The 21,269-nt window shown below is 50.5% G+C and overlaps 3 protein-coding genes across 3 annotated transcripts; 1 reads left to right on the top strand and 2 right to left on the bottom strand.

Annotated features, from left to right (window-relative positions):
* Window positions 1–1,688: 1,688 nt before the first annotated feature.
* Window positions 1,689–16,994, bottom strand: J7T55_005674 (uncharacterized protein; the record flags this gene model as incomplete). Its single annotated transcript, XM_053131357.1, has 7 exons — window positions 1,689–3,529; window positions 3,596–4,088; window positions 4,150–4,573; window positions 4,625–5,101; window positions 5,716–15,899; window positions 16,134–16,610; window positions 16,806–16,994. 7 exons carry the CDS (start codon window positions 16,992–16,994, stop codon window positions 1,689–1,691), a joined length of 14,085 nt encoding a protein of 4,694 aa, XP_053000445.1.
* Window positions 16,995–17,820: 826 nt separating this feature from the next.
* On the top strand, window positions 17,821–18,935 carry J7T55_005673 (uncharacterized protein; the record flags this gene model as incomplete). Its single annotated transcript, XM_053131246.1, has 2 exons — window positions 17,821–18,347; window positions 18,443–18,935. The coding sequence occupies 2 exons, from the start codon at window positions 17,821–17,823 to the stop codon at window positions 18,933–18,935; spliced, it is 1,020 nt and encodes a 339-aa protein (XP_053000444.1).
* Window positions 18,936–19,421: 486 nt separating this feature from the next.
* J7T55_005672 (uncharacterized protein) lies at window positions 19,422–20,576 on the bottom strand (the record flags this gene model as incomplete). The annotated part of the gene is made up of 3 exons (XM_053131139.1): window positions 19,422–20,102; window positions 20,181–20,345; window positions 20,412–20,576. 3 exons carry the CDS (start codon window positions 20,574–20,576, stop codon window positions 19,422–19,424), a joined length of 1,011 nt encoding a protein of 336 aa, XP_053000443.1.
* Between the last annotated feature and the right edge of the window lie 693 nt (window positions 20,577–21,269).

Raw genomic sequence — 21,269 nt, 5'->3', positions numbered from 1 at the left:
ATCACGGGTTTCAAGAGGTGACCACTCGACACACAACTCCATCCCTCATCCGCAGTGGGAGGGCTATTCGTCTGGTCCATTGCAAGACAGCTGCCCCCAAGGTCTTCGCAGGAATCGCCATATGTGGATTATCTCCCGGCGTGAAAGACCATGCCGTCGTGCGAGTGACGACGTATCAAGGACATGGCGACCTCGATGATGGTGGGAGTCAGACAATGTGTACCATTGTCATCGAGCGCCCAATGAGTTCGTCCTCGTTGGGAGCAACTTGCTTCTGCCGCTTCGAGTTTATTGCGCCTCGGATTGCGCATTGATCAGCTCAGATGGGTATACTAAGTAGCATTGATTGCGTGGTACTGAGGAACATTACACGGAATACTTCTCAGGATCGACAGTCTTCCCGCGCGTAAATAAGGAAAAGAACCATCGTGATGGATTGATTTGAAATGAGCCCCAAATAGCGAGCCTGACAAGAGAATCGATGCCTTTTATCTTTACAACTATATGCGAGCCCACAATAATCTCCATGTCTACTCTCTCGTATCGATATCTCATGCTCACTAGCTGACTATAAAGGCCAGGGCCACTGCCGACTCCTTCGCCCCAATCGAGCCCGTGCCCCGAGAGCAGGGATTCCGCATTCGGCACTAACAGCCGAAGAACTCGGCCGCCCCAGCAACTCGGTTGCACACGGCCTGCGCTGGGTTCTGTCAGAGATAGGTGGGATCGGGTGCGAGGCGAGAGGGGACCGAATGCTCCCCTGGCACACGCTGCAGTAGTCACCAGGCTACTCTGCCTGCATGCAGCTGTCACACCGCGCGCAGGCAGGGTTGTCTTTTGGTCCTGAGGGAGAGAGATGCGCCGGGCTGTGGGGTTCTCGTGGGCAACTCGTGACTGTTGTTGTCGGCGACTGACGTTGTTTTCTTCTTCATCTAGAGTGTATGCACCTCCTGCAGGAGCATATACAGTGCGGTGTAACAGTCTGAGATGCGACGAGAGATTATACAGTAGATATGCTCCGTGTGGATGGGAGGCCTTTGAGGGATGGTTCCCTCGATGGGACCTTGCTTAACCTTTGAGGCTGGGTTTGAAACGCCATGTGGTTCCTCCTTCGATCTGGGTGGCTGTCGTCTTGGTGGTGTTGATCTTGAACTGTGTGCATGTAGATTGGGAACTTGCATCCTCGAGGGTAACATGACCTCGTCGGCATGCCGCCATTCCCGGGGATGAGAAACACTACCCTGTCGTGTGGTCGGTAATTGGTAATTACGTAGGTTGGCAGTCTGCCAATGAGAGTTTAATCACCACGACTTGTGTGTATACATAGCGTATGGCAATCATTGACGTACCATATACTACGAGACTGCTGCTACCTGACTACTGGGGAAGAGGGTGCGTGGGGGTTGGAGGATGAGCATATAATATCACCATAGTATTAGTTGTTTTGTGACTGATTTACTAGGCATATGCAAGGTGCTCGTGGTGTCTCAACTATATGCCGCTGCATGTCACACAACCTCCTCGCATGTGCCATATCTTGGTGGGTATACCAAGGCCTTTGATGTATACACATTCGATTATACCAGCCTGTATAGGCATGGTGGCCACGAGGCAACCCATCAGTCTCTATGTTCTGAAGGCCAACGGTCCATCGACCACACCCTCTAGTGGGAGCCATGGCATTTTTATCATGTGATTGTGCGCAAAGCAAAATTGAGGATACTGAGCGGAAATGTGAGACGGCTTGTGAGACTCCGCGGTGTATCTTCAGCATTTCCGTCTTCCGCCGGTGCGTCATCTTCAGGCTCTTGGCTTGCAATCGTAGGTTTCATGGCTTCATGGGTTTCACTGGTTGTGAAGAAGTCCAGTGGCGGCGGCGAGCTACACAAGAGCCCCTCTTCATTGGTGTCGCCCTGCCCGTGCTTCTTGAACGTCTCAATCTCGCGGAGGGCATATGTGAAATTGACCAGGACCTCAATCGAGTCCCAAGATAGAGTAGGGTCCAGGAAGAAATGCGACGGCGGGCCCTCGGCATACTTGAAGCCGAACCTGTCCAGAGCCTCGGCATCAACCCAGAGCTTGCTGACCAACAAATACGGCCGCTTGCGTGGCTGGCTGCTTCTGCCGTCCGCGGCGTCGTCCTGTGTCGCCGCGGCCGTCTCCCCGTCGTACCCTGCCTGGAACTCGACGATGTAGATGGGCTCGGCCCCGTGGAACCAGGTCTGGCCGGCGTCGCTGCCGCGCAGGTAGAACGGGGTGAGCTCGACGAAGTTGCCGAGGTGCGCGGCGCCCTTCCACGGCTGCGACCGCTCGACGTCGCTGTTTCGGCCCCTGTCGCGCTGCTCTTGGCTCTCGACTGCTGTCCTGGCCGTTTCTGTGTCGGTGTCGGAGTCGTCCGAGTCGACGTCGCTGGCATCGGTTGTGGTCGTCGAGCTTTCTGTATCTTCGGTCACGTATGACATTATGTCGTATTCTACATATGGTACCATGTACCGTTGAACAGCATTCTCCAACAGAGTGGACCTGTCGACATCGGCGGTCCTGCCGTGTGGATGGTCGTTGGACTGATCAATGAACTCCTCCGTGGGCTGTATTTGGCGAGCTCGGTGCTGGCGTTCGGCTTCTTCGCGCTCCGCTTCTGCTATCTTCCTGAGTCGCTCCCGAATGTCTTGCTCTTCTCGTGCTCTCTTCTCTGCTTCTATTTGCTCTTGTCTCAGTTCTGCTTTTGCTTGTTCTTTTATTCTGTTGATGAAGTCTTCCTGTTCGGCCTCGTGGCGCTTCAAATCTGCATAGCTTTTCTCGTACGCCTGATCGTATGTCTCTTGGAGATCTTGTTGTCGTTGGAACTCCATTTCGACTTCTTGACGCATCTCTACTTTCAGCTGCTTGCGCCAACTCTCCAAATCTTGTTGGGTCTGCGGCGGGGTATCTTTCTCTGGCACCCCATTGGCCCTCAAATTATCTTCCACTTCTTTGAAGATGCGAGCTCTCATTATTTCCTCCGTCTCAGTGTGCGAACGTGTTCTGGCCCTCCCAGTCGAGATAGGTCTCTGCTCTCTCTGCCATTCATCTTGCTGGAGGGTTTCCGATTTTGAAATTCCGGCGCGATGCCTACTTGAATCTCCTTGTCGTTCCAATTTGGCATCATTCCCGTCAGACTTTGGTTCCTGAGATAGACTCTTTCCAGGCGCCTCTGGAGTCATTCCCATTGTTCTCCTGCGAAGTTCGACCAACGGGTCTGGCCTAGCCTCGGTCGTGTACGTATTATCCTGTACAACATTTGACACGCCATCAATAACTGTCGTTGGACTATCATGCATGCTTGGAGTACTTGGGCGGTGAATTTCACCGACGTCGTTACCAACAGTGTACGCAAAATCGTTTCGCTTCGGACGCGCCGGTGGAGGCATTGGAGGACGAGGCGGCGGAGGAGGTGGAGGCGCTCGAGAGTAGGGTAATGGTTGTACTCGTTGTGGAATCGCTTGGTTATTCCCTGGGTATGACCGATCGAAAGGCACCTGGCCTTGCGCTACGGGCTGTCGCGGTTGTGTCAAGCCTGGTTAAGTCCAAGTGGGAGCTGGCTTCTGGCTCTCACCATAAGCCGGATACCTCGAAGATGAGTCGATGGAGCCATCAACCGTGTACGCGTATCCCCGGGGCCCGGTGTAAGGCGCTCGGCCTTTACTAAATCTGTCCGCAAGGGGTCTCGGGCTTTCAAACCTCGTCGGGCCCCGCTTTATCTTCTCATTCAGCGGCTGTCGAGTGCTTTGCCTTCTTCGGGTCGACGCTGGGGCTTCTTCCTCCGAAAAGCTTGTCATGGTACTAGCACCGCCGTCCGAGTCAGAATCGATCTCCGCTTCCTCTTCGAGTGGAAGTTGGACTGCTTGGATTTGACGAGGGTCTAGAGTAGTCCATTCCGTCAGAAGCCGACAAAGGACAATATCCTTTGGCAAGTACATGAACGGGGTCTTGTTAATAGACCAGGTTTTGGACCTCGGAAACTTGTTCACTATGTCCATTCCCACAATCATGTCCACCTCGTGAGGTTTCAGAGCCTCTTCCCTCTTGATAACGAGCTTGGAGCTACCCTGAAACGACCTTGTCAGAATGCAAGTTATGATTTCGTTTCGAATGCAGAAGTGGTCTTACATCTGGATTAGGTGACTCCTGGTAAGGCAGTCCAAATGTTTGTAGGGTTCTAATGTCCAGGGCTCCGGATCGAAATTCGATGTCTCGGCCGGCTGCCCCTCCGTTCCTGTGATACCTGGGCTTCGCTCTTGACACAGGTCCAAAAGGCAAGGCAGCTTTTGTTCGTGACCTGACTATTTTGACACTGGAGCCAGAAGCTTCGGGCTCCGGCAGTGGCCTTGTAGGTATAGTGGGAGCCGACAAGTTGACGGCCATCCAAACGGCCATGTCTGCAGGCGATTCATCGAATGTTAACAGCTTCCTATGTGGTTCTGGAATAGAGTGGTGTTCCTGATTATGAAGATTCCATAGACTTCGGAAGCAGTCTTCAATTGTTTGCGAGGTCTGCGCCCTGAATATGTCCACTGCTGATGCTGCCATGTCTCTGAGCAAAGACGTCAGTTGTTGCTAGTTTTCCAGGGAAATAAACCCTTACCGCGAAGATCTCTGCTCAGCGTACTGCGCTACGTTGAGGATCAGTGCCAGCGTGCTCCTCAGTGCCTCCAATTGAAGCGTGATATCCTCGATCTTCTTGCTTTGCCATATTGCCCTCACCATTTGCTTCAACTTGTGCCCTCTACTGCGCGTGGACTTCGGGAGTAGTTTGTCAATGAGACTGCTGATATTGGCGAACTGGCCATTGACATCTCGAATCAAGCCCTTGAGCTCATCTTTGTAAAGGGCATCGTGATCCTGGATAAGCTCCACTGCGCATTTCAGCAGGGTCGCGTCCCGCTCGATTTTCTCAGCAAGAATGTACAACTGCCCAGGGGCTTCTTTGAAGTCCTGGACAAGATCATGAAGCTTCTTGGATGTTTGAAAGGCGGCCACCGCTACACCGACCACGCTGGCGGCAAGCGAGAAAGGATCCGCCATGCCGTAACGCTGGACAGCATGTCGCTCGACCGGAGATCTAGGCTTTTTCTCATGCCAATAGTGGATTTGGGAAAAGAACAAAAACTTTTCATGACAGCAGAGACACCTGCAAGAGTGTGCGACGAGAGGGGAAAATCAAATGGAAAGCTGAAAAGTGCGGGTTGGGCTGTTTTACCATCCACCAATGTCAGCAACACCCCTTCTTTCTTGGTTAGCTGCATGGGCGCATGCATGCTCACTGCAGCATAGCCACGTTGTGATCAATAGGGAAGCTTACTCGCCCTACATATTACGGCAGCTGAAGTAGGAAGCTTCTTAATGCGGCACAGCCCCTACCAGCTCTTGTAGTTACACGGCAGCATTAATTAGCCGCTTGCGATGCTACTCTGCCCGGTAGGATCCCACATTGCGATGGAATTTCGTTACTTGCACGCGCTTTTTTGATCCGTCCATTTGGTCCTCTCGATGATTTACAAAGGGAGAAGGTTTTCCAAATTAACTAACACGTGAAGATTTATTGCTCTCTGTGATCGTTCTACCAGTTCGCACCCCGATCAGAGGCTCCTCACGTCTGTTGCTCTTCCCTGTATACATGAAGCTATCGATTTTACAGTGCTGAACTGGAATAAGTCAGGGATACTGAGATCGCACCCAAACTCGGCCCGCACAGCAGCTTGGAGACGGATGACAAGCAAGGAGCTGCCTCCCGCGCTGAAGAAATCCGACTCAGGAGTCAAATCTGCCATCTCATCTGCTGCGAGGATCCCTTCCCAGATAACCTTCACCCGAGCTTCTAACGGCGAGAACAATGATGTTGCCATTCTGTCCGGGATCGTTACCGGGATGAGCAGCTTGTCGATTGCGTCCAAGTCTTTACTTCCATTGAGTGTCTTTGGGAGGAAATTAACGGGGATGAACGACTCTGGAATCATGTACGTTGAGAGAGGCAAAGTACTTTTTAATCTCCCGAAACACACTTCCATGTCGCCTGCGAAGTCATGCGCGAGTGTAACGAAGGCAACAAGAACCCCTGGCTCCTCACGCCAAGAGACAGCTGCATCAAGAATATGCGGGCTTGCTTCGCGGACAATGACATTGGCGACTTCATCAAGATCAACTTTAGTGCCCCGGATAGTGGCTTGCCTGCCTCCCCCAAGTCGTCCAATGAAGTGCACAGACCCATCTTCGAGAATTCGACCCTTGTCGCCGCTGTGGAAGAGCTTTGCGCATCCTCGACGAACGTCATCAGGTGAGGCAAATGGATTGTCGATGAATGTTCGAGCTTGCTCTTCCGGTCTGTTCAGATACCCCTTTGCCAGCCCAGGCCCTGCGACACAGATCTCACCAGGGTATCCGATCGGGAGAGGCCGCAAGTCCTGGTCCACAATCACAAGGGAGTAGTTTGGCATGGCATGACCAGATATGTTTTCCCCGATATCATCCGAAACGTCTTCGCAGGGATTCTTATAGTCCAGCCGGGTTCTGATGCAGGAAATGCTAGTCTCGGCCGACCCGTAACCACTGATGAGCTCTAGTTTGGGTAGGTCCAGATGCCTGAATGCGCGTCGGAGTCTTGCTGTGACAGTTTCTCGGCTGGAGAATGCAAACCGCCAAGAAGTGCACTTCCTGAGCACAGTGGTCCCATGGTCTACAATATCCAGATACTCGGATGCTGTGAACCCAGTATAGGTGACTCCCTCAGAAAGCATGATGTTAGCGACCTTGACTGCATCTCCAACAGACTCTTGGGGCAAGATGACAAGTGTTCCCCCATTGGCCAAAGACATGAGCATTTGTTCCAATGATAAGTCTGACTCTGGTGAGGCTGACTGCAGAACGACCTCGCGGCGAACTCCGAACCGAGTAGTGATGCCCCAAATCTGATTCATGACGCCGGCATGGGTAAGGAGCACGCCTTTTGGCGCTCCAGTAGTACCATTTGTGTACGCTACAAAACCCGCTTGGTTCGCTGCCGTCGAAATTGTGCTGAATCCTGAGTTCAATAAATCATGGTTCTCAATATTTCCGATATTGATGGCCTGAATCTCGCCAGTAGCGAGATGACCAGCCTGAGCCTCTGTCGACCGGTGGCACAGTATAATACAGGGCTGGCAGTCCGAGACAATCGATCCAAGACGCTCGACTGAGTTGCGAGTGTCCAAAGGCACATAGACGAGCCCAAGACGCATGATAGCAAGCAGTGAGCAGGCCAAGTCAGAAACGGCCGTTAAAAGCACAGCAACTCTAGCACCAGGTCGATCTCCGATCGTGCTATGCAGGGTGGCGGCGATATTTTCTGATCTTGCTATCAGTTCCGAGTAGGTCAGATGTTGTCCCAAACCATCTTTTACTGCCACCGAGTCAGGATAGAGGCTTGCCATTTCCTGAACTCGATGTGCCAATGAGTGGTGGTACCAATCCATAGTAGCCCTGGGTCCTTCCACCAAGGCGATATTGTTGTTGTCGTCTGTTTGACTGCTCAGGGGGTAGGAGCCGATGGAAATGTTAGGATCGGAGAGAAATGCAGTCAATGCGGCTTGGTACCATCGCACCATTCTCTTCGCATCCAACGCCCCGTAAAGATACCTTTGAATTACAAGACATAGTCTTGTCCCGTCTGGTGTGTCATTAACATCGAACTTCATGTCATATGGGTAACCAAGATTAGTGCCGTCGATCCACTCAATGGGAATGTCTCCAAACTTGGACCGAGTAGAATTGTCTTGACGGTAGTTGATAGCGACCTGGAACAGTGGATGGTGAGTTCCGGATCTTGGCACGTTCAGATGGTCTAAGATAGCAGCTAGAGGAGCTCGCGAATTTGCAAGAGCAGCGTAAACCATATCTCGAGTCTGGCGCGCTAAAGAGCCAAAGGTGGATTTGGGTTGCATCGAAAAGCGCAGCGGCAAAAAGTTCATGAAGTAGCCGAAGGTTTCCAAGTCCTCAGTGTCAACCCTGTTACTGTCCATGACACCTATGTTCAACTCGTCGATATTAAGACAGCGGGATAAGAATGCGGCCAGGGTGGAAAGGTAAATGTGGAACGGGGTCACGTTGAGCTTCGTACCCAGGGCTTTGACTCGCTTTGTGATCTGGACATCGAAAATGACATCGTGCCACACAACGTCAAATTTCCGTAAAATTTTCCGATTTCTAACCTTCGCGAAAGGCATCAAAGGTAAAGGCTTCAACTTTTTCCTATGAATCATAGGCCAGAATTGAAGTTCGCCTGGAAGATTGCTGGGTAGTCTATCGAGTTGCTGCTTGACACACAAGTCGATTGCTTGCTGCTCTGGTGGGACCAACCTGCGGCCTGAGTATGCCTCGTCCAGATCTTTTAGAAACATAATCGCGCTGAAGCCATCCAGAACGATGTGATGGTAACAAATGAGTATGTATTGGGTAGTCGGCGACTCGGTCAACACCAGGAATTTTATTGTTTGCCCTCGTGCCAAGTCGAATTCAAAGGTCTTGTGGGTCTCAACCACCGCAGCCAAGTCGTCTGGTCCGGTGACAATCTTGTGTTCGAGTGTGATTCCTGACGTGGCTGTGACAGCTTGCACGAATTGTCCAGAGGACTCATCAATGAAAAATGCACTCCGGAGGCTTTCGTGCTTCTGGGAAACATCATCGAGAGCCTTCTGAAGTTTCGGCACATTCACCTTCTTCTGCGCCTTTCCAAGCATGATAACAGTGTATGCGGACTTCTTCTGACTATACTCTTGCAGAAAGAACAGTCGAGTCTGTCCGATGGACAAGGGACCAACTCTTTCGTATGGTGACCTCTGGAGATTGATATCTCCACGCTCGTTATTTGGGGTCGTAGCGGAAGTAAGTGGAAGCACGTCCAGCGTAACTCTACTTGAAGAGTCCGAGCCACAGCTGGATCTTGGTGTGTGTGTACCTGGTTCGCTTTTAGTGGGGCTTAATTGACACAAGAATTGGCCATCTGTTTTTGACACGGATGAGCTTTGGTCGTCCCGGTTATCTTCAGTAGCACCTCGTGTGCGAGATAATGCTGAAAGACGAGCCAATGCACCCATGCAAATGTCTGAAGCAGATGCACCGTTGAGGAACTTGAGCACCGGCATATCAATATTAAGCTCCTTCAGGAACCAAGACCGCAACTCAACAGCGACGAGTGAGTCAATGCCCATCTGAACCAAGGGCGCTTGGACATCAATGCTTCCAGCCGCCAGTTGCAGCATAAGCTCGACCTTCTTCGAGAAAGCGACCTCAATCACACCCAATGCCTCGGTGTTGGTATTCGACTGGGCCAGTTGACCCAGAATGTTGATCGAAGAATGGACGGTCTGAGCGATCTCGCCGAACTTCTGCTCATGGCAAACAAAATGCGAAAAGCGCGGGTCCGAGGTCCATGGAGCGTCCGCATCGTACCCAACCCCAGTGATTACCTCCGGAGAATGGCTGGATCGTGGTTTCCCAGACAGAATAGCAGCAGCAAAGATATCGTGGAATTCAGGCTCTGATATGGCCATATAGCTGTACTGTTTCATCTGAGACTCATACTGGTCCAAGGACCGGGCCACGTACCCGATACCAAGAAGCATTGCGATGTCCATGACAGAGGCTGCAACACCGCGGCCCCTGCGTTGCTGTGCTAGACTGTGCATGAACAAGTTGGCTGCTCCGTAGTTGGACTGTCCCTTGCTGCCGACGACACTGGCGATCGAGGAGAACAGCACAAAGAATTCAAGATCCGCTGAGAAGAAGAGATCATCCAGATTCTTGCTACCCTGTACCTTCGGCGCAAGGACTGCATTGAAATTGTCGAACGTTGTGTTTTCGAAAGCTTTGTCACTCAATACCATTGCAGCATTAGCCACTCCGGCAATCGGCGGCATCGTGTTGCAAACCTCCAAATAGACTTTGTCTAATGCCATGCGGTCAGAGATATCCAAAGCGAAGACTCTGACCCTGGCACCACGTCGCTCCAAGTCATCTAGCAACGCAGGGTGGATATCCGGATTCCGGCTGGTAATGACCAGGTGCCGCGCCCCGTTTTTGACCATCCAACTGCATAGCGAGAGGCCCACCTCACCAGTAAGACCAACCAAAAGGTATGTTTTGTTGGCTGAGAAAAGAGTTGCCATTTCGAGCGACCGGATGAGCGCAGAAACGGTGACTTCGCCTTTCCAAGTAATAACATGTGCGGGTCCCTTGTCTTCATGAGGGAGCTCCTTCACATCTTGAATCATGGTTAGTTCTGTTGAAGGATTGCCTTCGCAGCTTTGAATGTGTCTTGAGGATACATGAAGGCATATTTTAGAGAGCCTGTCCAGAATCGCGTGTCGCGAGAACTGGAGAATGACGTTTCGCCGACCGCCGACATTTCTCATGAGGCTTTGGGCATCAACACACTCGTCTTTGTATAGGGACTTGAAAATCTTGTCAAATTCCCTCCCATTCTTGTGACCTGCGTTTGCAAATCGCGTCAGATCAGCCGGCAGGATGCTAGCCAGGTCTCGCCGGGCGGTTCGTGGATGGATGAAGCGTCTTAGTGGGTCGATTCGGGACTGCGCGGTGCTAAGGAACACGCCCAGCTCTCGATTCTCGGAGCAATGCGTCAAACACTTCGCGAGTCGATCATCGGCCTCGTGTACCCATAAAGACCCTTCAACTTCAAAAGAAAGGTTCTCGGCGACGAGATGCGAGAGGACCTCATTAAGAGCCTCCTCGTCGTTCAACCCTGAATTCCACTCCAACCTCTGGTCGCGAGGAACGCAAACGAGAGATGCATTGCTCTGGGATAGGAAAAGAAACCTCTCATCGGAATGAAATTCGGAACCGATACAGATGAAGAGTGATTGGTGGTCTAGGGTAGAGAATGGGAACAGCGATGACACATGAACACGGACGAGGCGGTTCTCACAGCTGCTGTGTTCCCCAGCACAATTTGTGTGCGGGTCGGACTCCAGCAGGGCTATTCGTTCGTTTCGTTGAGCAACCTCAATACAGGAAGTGAGGATGGAGAAATCCCTTTCTATAGGTCTCCTTTGTGCGTTGAGGCGAGCATTGAGGTCATCATCCGGGAGGATTCGGGGAATGTAGGCTCGTCCTTCCTTTATGCAGAGTTCACGTTCGGAACTCCATAGCACTCCCTCAAAGCCTGGGCTGCTGAGGCAAGTCATTCGCAGAATATGTTCAGCCAGAACAACGGCCTCGAATCCAGCTGCACCAACGATGTCGAAGTCAAGGAATTGCAGGGACACGTGTGGGGATTCTAGAAGAAGTGATCGGCCCACGCCGAGAGTCATGTTGCTGTACGGCTCGTCAGCCATACGACCTTGCGTGACCCAAAGAATGTGGCTGGACCCAAGGAACAGTTTCTTCAGTCCGTTGAACTTCATTTCAGTCATGTCTCTCCAAATAGGTCCGTCAAGATCCGCGAGGCACAGGGTCACAGTTCCGGGACTGAGGTAGTCTGTGGAGAGAAGGTCAAGGGCATTCCTCGTCAAGATACTACCAGCGAATGGCTGCAGAAGTTTCGTGAGGGTTCTCAAGATTGCATTGCTCGCTGCCTTGATGCCACCAACAAGTATCAGATTAGTGATGCGTGGCACCAGCGAGGTAATGGGCTCTGATGAATTTTGAACCGTCGACAGTGGTTGGCGGAGAAGAGTGACTCTATCGTCCACTGCTTGTGTTGCCATGACAGTATTGTAGTGGCCTTTTTCAAAGTCTCTGCGTGCTATGTCGACCCCAGAGAACCCGTTTTCGGCCAGAACCAGGTTCCATTGAGACTCACTAAGGGTGGGAGTGTGAATCCTGCCGTCGTCCCTTCCAAGCCACCAACCTGGTAGACCGGCCGTGATGAAACCAAGACGAATCGTCTCTTCGGCGCTGGTAATCTCCATCAACAGAAGCTGACCACCAGGTCTCAATAAGCGTCGACAATTTCGCAATGTGTTGGTCAGAACTTTGGTAGCATGCAGGACGTTAGACGCAATGATCAGGTCGAAAGACTCGTCTTTATACCCCTGTTCCGAGGGATCTCGCTCGACGTCAAGCGTTTTGAACGTCATCTTGTGGAGATGCTCGTGAAATAGAGACCGAGCGTTCTCGAAGAAGCCCGGTGATATATCAGTATAAGTGTATGACTCGAACTGAGGCGACAGAGCTTTGAGTACATGGGCTGTCGCCCCGCCAGTGCCAGCACCGATTTCCAAGACTTTTATGTGAGGATATCTGTGTGAAAATCGTGAGACCAGACTTGCTAGATGGAAATTGGCCTGCGGGAATCCAAGACCCTCCTTATAGAATCTGTTCAACATATCATTCTCCATCAGCACTTGCAATGTTGGCAACATCCCTCGGCACACTGATGGAAGGGCTTCGCCGAGGGCCGTGATTAGATCCATGTCGATCTTGCCGCGATATCGGGATTTCCAGAACGCGATCATTTCTGGGGTGTCGTCTTTCCACGCAGCCTTGACCCGAGGGTATAGACCAATTTCGATGCGAGGTAGCACATGATCCAAAGCCCAACTCATGAGATATTGGAAATGCTTATCCATCTGCGGGATCTCCTCAGGTAAAATCTCCCTTTGGAGCTTCCTTAAATAGAAATAAACCACCCGTTCAATGATCTCGGCAAGTTCTCTGTCCTCAGTGCTCGACGGAGCTTCGGGCAGGACGTCATTGGCAATATCTGGCATCCAGATGGTGCGCGCAAATGTCTTACGGTCATTTTGAGCCAGACTTCTCTCGAGGGAAGTGCAGGTAAGTCCCTCGATCTGCAACTCCGGGCGATGCTTGGCACCGAGGAAAACATTGACGTCTCCAGATATTTTATCACCAGATGTTGACCTGACGTAACAGTCTGCGGTGTGAAATAGCTCGGATTCTTGATTTGAAGGTGGATATTGACAAGCAGACACATCGATGCGAACGCGTTCTATATTTGTTGGCAGATGGCCTGTCTGGAGTCTCCCGTCACCAGGGAAGCAGAATGCGGCAAATACTCCCTGGAAGGCTGCATCCAGCGTTGCAGGATGGACAAGTAGAGGAGAGCTTATATGCCGAACATTGACGTTTGCCATGTCGAGTCTCCGGCAAGCCGACTCGATCAAGAAGTCTCCAGAGTATTTCAGGCCGATCTCCTCCAGTGATGCGTAGAAACGAGAAACGTCGAGCTCTGACAGCGGCAACCTTGGTGATTCTCTGGCGGGCAAAGCAAAAGGCTCCGCAGATGTAGCCAGGGTCAAAATTGCTCGTCCAGTAAAATTGACTTTCTCCGTGTCCCGCGATGAAGCATCCACCCCTGCACTGTAACATGTGTAATCGGCTGTGATCATGTTTGAAGACCTTTCGGTAACCCTGATCACAAATCGCACATCTGTTCCCGATGAGTCGTCCTCAAGGATAATGGCCTCATGTATGACGAGGTCTTCAAGCTCAACAAATTGCACAGCCGCGTCCTGTCCACCACGGACCAGTCTGACAGCTGCCTCTACAGCCATAGAAATGTAGCCTGCAGCCGGGAAGAGAACCTGGCCTTGGAACTGATGACCACGGAGCCAATCCATCTCCCTCAGCCGCATGACGTTGCGCCATCTGACTTCTTTCATGTTGCCGTCCGAAGTTGCTGTGCCGAGAAGCTCGTGTGGTGGATCTTTGCGTTCTCGATACAATTTTGATACTCGCGATTCCTTCCACAGAGGCTTTTCGTGATCCCAGGAGTAGGTAGGTAGTCCTTTGACAATGGAAACTTGATGGGCTTTTTCTTCGCCGATGCAGGCCCTTCTGAATGCTTGAAAATCAATAAGTGGATATGATGGTTGAAAGCTTTTCCACAGGAAACCTAGGGCATCTGAAAATGCGTTCATTTCATTTTTCCCTCTGTTCAGAATTCCGATATATGGAAGGTCAATACCGGTGAGCGTTTTGAGAGTCTCCGTAGCCGGTGACTTGAGCGCCGCGTGAGGGCCAACTTCGAGGACTATGTCATAGCAGTATGACTCCGTCACGGCCCTATCCAATGCTTGAGAAAACAGAACTGGCTGTGACAGATTTTCCACCCAGTATTGACCTCTGAGCGCTGCCCTGTCATTGATACTTCTGCCATCTGGTCCATAGACGCTGGAGAACCATTTGCAATTGTTCTGACCTTCAGATTGTATGGCGATTTCGCACTGGTGAAGGGATTTCAAGTAGGTCTCAGAACATGATTCCATGTGCCTAGAGTGATAGGCTTTGTCGACATTCAGAATCCTCGAAAAGATTCGGTCGGCATCGAGCAGAACTTTGGCCTCCTCTATTGCGTCTGCATCTCCGGACAATGTGGTGCTAGATCTCGAATTGCTGGCTGCCACAACAATTCTTCCCAAGAATTGGTCTTTTTGACAAAACTGGCGCGCATTCTCAAAGCCCATTCCGACTGCCATCATGCGTCCAGGGCGCTCTCGACTTTGCAACGCTTCTGCATGCAGACCACGGTAGTATGCAATGCGAATGGCGTCATGGGCGTTGATGTAACCAGCTGCATACACAGCGGCAATCTCACCAGAAGAATGTCCCACAACGCCTTGAAATGCGATCCCACAGGCTTTCAAGAGATCGACAAGGCAAATCTGCAATGCAGTGCAGAGGGGCTGACAAATGGCAGCTTCGTGTACTCTAGATGTTTCGGTCGGCGCTAGAAGTTCTGAGCTAAGGAACCAATTCGGAGGATCTGGAAGACAAGCAAGCGATCTCTCGAGACTTTGCATGGTATTCCTGAACGCAGCTGATTTCTCGTATAAAGCAGCCCCCATTGTAGGCCATTGTGCGCCCTGGCCAGTGAATATGCCCAGTATCCGTGGTGGCAGACTCTCGGTGACATGGACTGCAGCTGTCGACCAAGATGGCTCATTATTTCCAGCTGCGGACTTTGAAGAAACTGATTTTAATTTATCGATAAGGTCATTTGATGTTGTTGCAGAGAAGCTTGTTTTGAACGGAAGCACACTGCGACGCATCTGCAAAGTAAAAGCTAAGTCGGCAAGACTGATCTGGCTGTCTTCGCGTTGCTTGAGTGTTTCTGCCATTGCTGCAACTGCCGAGGACAATGCAGACTCAGAGTTTGCCGACATGATAAAAGGCCCGTAAGGATACGTGTCTGGAGATTGGACACATTTTGCTGTCTCCCAGCTTTCGATAATTGCGTGACAGTTGGTGCCACCGAAGCCGAAACTATTAACACTTGCCCGCCGTGGGACGCCCTGTGGCAAAACTGGCCACGAAATTGCTTTCGTAGGGACACATAAGTGATGGTAAAATGGCTCGATAGCTGGATTCAGTTGATCAAAATGCATGTTGGCCGGAATAAATCCGTGTTGAACAGCCAGAGAAGCTTTCAGGAGGCCGGCAAGACCTGCAGCACCCTCAAGATGGCCTATTACCGTTTTGATGGAGCCAACGTGAAGTTTAGCGGTTGAAGAAGAAATATTCGATGCATGTTCACCGTCCCGTGGATTGTCGAAAAATGAATTTCGCACAGCCTCAGCCTCGACGGGGTCGCCCGCCAATGTTCCAGTACCGTGTGCCTCGAAGTACTGGCATCGATCTTCTTCCACCGAGCAATCTAGACCGCATCGTTCGTAAGTCGATCGAATCAATGCAGTCTGAGAAGAAACACTCGGCACGGTTATACCGGCAGTGCGACCGTCTTGATTTACCCCGGTTTCCCGAATGACGCTTTCAATATCATCTCCATCTGCAATAGCTTGGCGGAGCAACTTGAGCACAACAGCTGCAGACCCTTCTCCTCGCGCGTAGCCATCAGCTTTGGCGTCCCACATGCGTGATCGACCTGTGGGAGAAAGCATATGAAGCTATAAATTGAATCAGCAATCGTCCCAGTGATTCGCTCTGCAAGTCTTCCACCATGGGCCATCTGCTATCTTTCTTGGCTCTAGTGAAAGCTTCAAATCTTCGTGATGCCAAACAATAAAGGTTGTTATTCTCAAAAACTCCGTGTCTACCAAAATCACACAATTATTTGAATGACATGTGGTACTGTCCACTGGCTAACAAAAAGTATTCAAGACAATGGGAGGAATACATACCTTAGACTCATGAATATAATTCTCGGGGCCTAGAATTAAGTTGACACCTGCAGCTACTGCCAGCTTCGACTCGCCATGTCTGAGTTCTTGAATGGCTTGATGAACAGCAACGAGGCTTGATGAGCACGCAGTGTCGATTGTGACGGAGGGTCCTTTCCAGTCGAAGAAATAGGAGACTTTGTTTGATGTAAGGCATCGCGATGTACCAGTCGACATATACTGCGGGATACTATCGAAGTCTCGCGCAAGAACATCATGATAATCTGCCGTCATTTGTCCAACAAAGACCGCCGTTGCGGATCCTTTTAGTTGCTGCAGAGAATAGCCCGCTGATTCTATTCCTTCGTAGACAGTCTCTAGGAGCACGCGGTGCTGCGGATCTGTCGATTCCGCCTCTTTCGGGCTGATGTTGAAGAAATTGTGGTCGAACACACGGATGTCTTCGTCGAGCATATATGACGTGGTAACGTTCGAGCACTAGTATCTCCTTAGATTTAATCCACAAATTTCTTAAGTGACATGTAGCACTACCACACATTTATTTTGAAGCAGTCTTTATCTTCATCGTCCACCTCAAACAGCTATCGCCTCCAGCTTTTATTTTCCCCTGAGGCTTCAAAGACAACGCTGCCATCCTGGATCCAAAATACTCAGAAAACTTTGTAGACTTACCCCGTGATGTTCAGGGTCACTGTGATAGAACGCCTTTGCATTGAAACATGATGACGGGATATCGCTCAGCAGATCTCGTGGGTCTCGCAAAAGCTCCCATAGTTTCGATGGAGACGAGGCTCCTCCAGGGAACCTGCAACTGCTTCCAATGATGGCGATGGGCTCAGGGCCGGCGCGTGTTGACACCATGATGATCTGCACAGCCTAACTACTAGCCCCGCGTAGATGGGCGAGTCCGGTGGACGTTGTAAATGGACCCAAAGATGGAGGATCTAACGAGCCTTTTCGATATAGAAGCCACCTGCACAGAGGTCATGGGTGACACAATGGATACGGAATAAAGTCAATCCCAACATGAATTTTCATAGGGCAAATTGGTCGGCGTTACGCTTGGGTGCCTACTTGACTTGATCTTTAGCATTTGGATTTTCCGCACAGACATTTCAAGCAGCTTTGGAAAGTATCGTATGATCCACTCAGTCTTCTCCTACTTACCTGGTATTTCGAAACTCATTACAAGTAAAATGAAACCCCAACCACAGACCTTTCGGGGTTGGACTTCCGGACATATTTTCATGACCCAAATTTCTGTTCGTGTACTGCGTGAGGCGCGCGCAACTCCAGGCCGGCAATTCAAATGCGACTCTGCGGATACTCTGAAGTTGAACATGGGGCTTGGATGGACTTCATGTTATTCCGGACGCGAAAGCCCACATCCCTGCTTGTAAAAAGGCTTGAAACATCGGCTCTCGCCCCTGTAAGCCGCCTCCTAGGGGTCGTATGGGAGCTGCAATGCTATTTTATTTTTCCCGCTTTCCAAATGGATCCAAAGTGCACCTTATCGCAAGAAATGACCTACAGGAAGCCCTAGATGCTGAAGTGACTACGAAGGAAGAAACGCTATTGCGTAGTCAATCGTTGCTTTATCAAGAACAAAGTTGATTCCTCTCACACTAAGACACAATCGGGAATTCTTTATTATACTCTTGCAATTATCGATTTTGACAAATGCAAGATGACTACACAAGTAGCGCTTGTGGCCGGTGGTGATGGGTCATACCAAATTTCCACGGAAGTTGAAGTACCAAAACCGAGGCCAGGTACAATGCTCTGCAAAGTCAGGGCCGTGGCTTTGAATCCGGCTGACTGGAAGATGATTGACTTCTCTGCATCGGAGGGCGCCATTGGAGGCAACGACTTTGCCGGTGAAGTCATTGAAGTCGGGCAAGGCGTCGAGAGATTCAGCAAGGGAGACCGCATTTTTGGAATGATGTTTGGCCTCAATCCATCTGACAAGCTAAGCGGAGCATTCTGTTGCTATGCATTAGCCACGGAGGACTTGTCCTGCAAGATACCGCAGTCCATGACATTCGACAAGGCATCAACATTGGGCGTACCTGTTGGAACCGCTGGAAGCGCCCTATATCAAGCACTGGGTCTCCCCATGCCTGGCTCTGTTGGATGTCTAAACAGTCAACTTTATGTTTTGGTCTCTGGAGGAGCTTCGGCGACCGGCACGATTGCGATCCAGCTTCTAAAAGCGTAAGTTCAATAATTTGAGTCTCTATTCAAGTTAAGATTCCATAGCTAAGTCAAAGTAGATCTGGGCTGATACCAATCGCAACATGCTCGCCTAGTAGCAAGGACTTCGTGTTGTCCTTGGGCGCCGCTGAAACATTTGATTACAACTCATCAACCTGTGGCATGGAGATTCGCAACTACACGAAGAACAACCTTAAACATGTCCTTGACTGCGTTACGAAAGATGATTCCATGAAAATGTGCTATGAAGCGATCGGCAGTGATGGTGGCAAGTATGTAGCCCTGGAACCGTTTTCTACGCGCATACAATACACGAGAAGGGAAGTACAGGCTGAATGGCAAAACACGTGGTCGTTATTTGGGGGTCCAGTAAAATTGTCCGGGGTGTATGGGAGGCCAGGACACAAACATGATCGCAAGTTTGCTTCAGTCATGTTCCCTATGGCTGAGCGCCTGATCATAGACGGGCAACTCAAGCCTCATCCAGTTGAAGTCCGAGTAGGCGGGCTGGAGTCTATCATGGATGGGATTGAAATTTTGAGAAGCGGAGAAGTGAAAGGCCGGAAGCTTGTTTACCAAGTAGCGTAGTAAAGAGTTGTTTATACTAGGACTTCATATGAAGTACGATTGATCGCACCACGAATGATCATAATACGAAAAGATACACATGAGTATTAGATGAGAGGCTGTGGAAGCGCCTTCGGTGAAATGCATGTTTTCTATCTTTGTGGTTGACACAATTGCGAGCCATCTTGAGCCCGTGGCGACATCATCGTCCTGCGAACTTGCATAATGTTGATGGAACTTGAAGAAAGAAAGTCGCCGGAGCAGATGATTTATTGTGGATATTCTTTACCTTAAGACATAAGCAATATACAACTGTCTGCTGCCGTGATTGCCGCCACGCCCCCCGCCCCCTCCCCAGGGGTATTCAAGGACTTCCGCAACACTGAGTACATGTACTCTGCCATTCCAACTGAGGGAGGTCTTTTATTTTATGCTTCTATTTCTATATCTGTGATTTACATACGGAAAACGCTGTGCCAGCTTTGAAATTTATCAGCTTCACTGAACCTAATACAACTCTTTCGTCATTCTTTGCTGGTACTCCAACGCGGTGATCTCGTCATAATGAGCAGGGTTCTCCGGGGTCACAAATTCGGGAAGCGGACCGGCCGAAGTGTTACGACTGGCTTTGAAGAAGAAAACACACGAATGGCGTTCGAGAAGGATACCGTCAGCAGCGCTGGTCTTGTATGCGGGAGGAGCTGAAACTTGGTGAAGACCTGCTTTGATAACGCCGTTGGTCCATCGCTGAAACGTGTCACTGATGTTGACTACCATCTCGCTTTTCTGGCCTGAACCGACATTGACCGGCGTCACTGGGACAAATGTCCCAGGCCGGGCTCGGTCCTCAAGCTCCAGGCCGCCGACGTGGTCCTGAAATAGCAAGGTGATGATGCCAAAATCGGTATGTGGCCAGGTGCGCTTGACGCGGCCGTCTGCCAAGCGCTCCATTGATACCGGAGGGTAGCGGTTCATGCGAATCTCACTGGCTGCCGGACAGCAGCGCCGGACGAGTGCGCCAGGCTGTAGTCCGAGGCCGACTTCAATAGCTGCCACGATCCGCAGCGAGATCTCCTGACATTGCTGATAGGTATGCTCCATGAATTCTCGAAATCCGGGCAAAGCATCCTCGCGAGGCCAAAGATTGGGATATTGAGTGTCATCCAGCGGCCCAGCATCGAAATGCTCCTTTTGACCTTCATTAGATGGTGCTCAAAATCGGCGCGTTGAATACGGATGGGCAAGTCAACCGGGATCTTGGCTCACTCGTTCGTCCATCAGCTCGCTCGCGTTGCGGTTTATGATGTTCTCTTTTCTTAACTTCGAAGTCTGTTCTGAGCCCACACGGCTCCACCCTCGCTGAGGGTGAGGGCTGCGAATGCAGACAATGTCATCTTTAATTTCTGCGGGAAGATTGAAGAACTCTTTCGACTATGTTGTCAAAGGTCAATGTTTAAAAACCACAAGCTATTGTAGAGATGCAAAAAGTGATCTTACAAAATTCAGCAACGCCTTGGTGGTCGCGTCAGGAAGACCGTGATTGATCAATTTTACAAATCCATGGTCCCTGAACGATTTGACCAAAGCATTTCCCAGATTCAACTGGTCGAGGTTCGAGCCATTGGTAAATTTAGCAAAGTCAAGAGTGGGAAGACTCGTCATTCTGCGGAAATTTCGAAAACTCTGGTGCGTCTGTTGGAATGTGTGCAATACTTCGCACTCAAGATGCCTCAAGTCAACGAAGAATGATTCTTAATATCTTGTTACCCACCGCCGTTGCCATGGTTTCGCGGCACGGAATCCTGTTCTTCCCAAGTATTGTCTGCAGATCCGACCGGCATCAACATTTTTCACCTCATCTCTATAGTAACTTCTGCACAGCTCAAATGCTTGAAACGTCCGTAATCCTGAGAAGCACTCAGTACCATCCCGTGGCCCCCCTTCACTTGCTCACTTGAGTCTGAATAGTACCGCTGCTCCACTTTCTCAGCAAGAGGTTTTGAATTGTCAGACACAAAACCTCGGCAGGATGATTTTAAAGCATTCAATCAAGTATGGGTTATGACTCATGTGATCTGGTACAAGCTTTTTGGCAGTGGAAACGGATTTCAGAAACTCCGAGTAATACATCAACGGCAAGTAGACGTCGTATTCCATTGACGAAACGCAAGGCCACGGCAGTTGTATATCGGTAAACTGAGCGGTCGCATCACGCCTTCGATTTGATCAGGCCACCTTGCGTTTTACAGCGACTTTGTTCTAGGCGAGTTTGCAAATTGTCGACACAAAGTTGCAGCTACCATTAGAATCTCCACTGACAAATAGTGTAGTCTCTACCTACAGGCTGTTGCGAAC

Source organism: Diaporthe amygdali (assembly GCF_026229845.1).
Source record: "Diaporthe amygdali strain CAA958 chromosome Unknown NODE_1_length_4327563_cov_65_473760, whole genome shotgun sequence".
Classification (NCBI taxonomy): Eukaryota; Fungi; Ascomycota; class Sordariomycetes; order Diaporthales; family Diaporthaceae; genus Diaporthe; species Diaporthe amygdali.
Note: the sequence above shows the minus strand (reverse complement) of the source record. Positions and strands in the feature narration are given on the sequence as shown.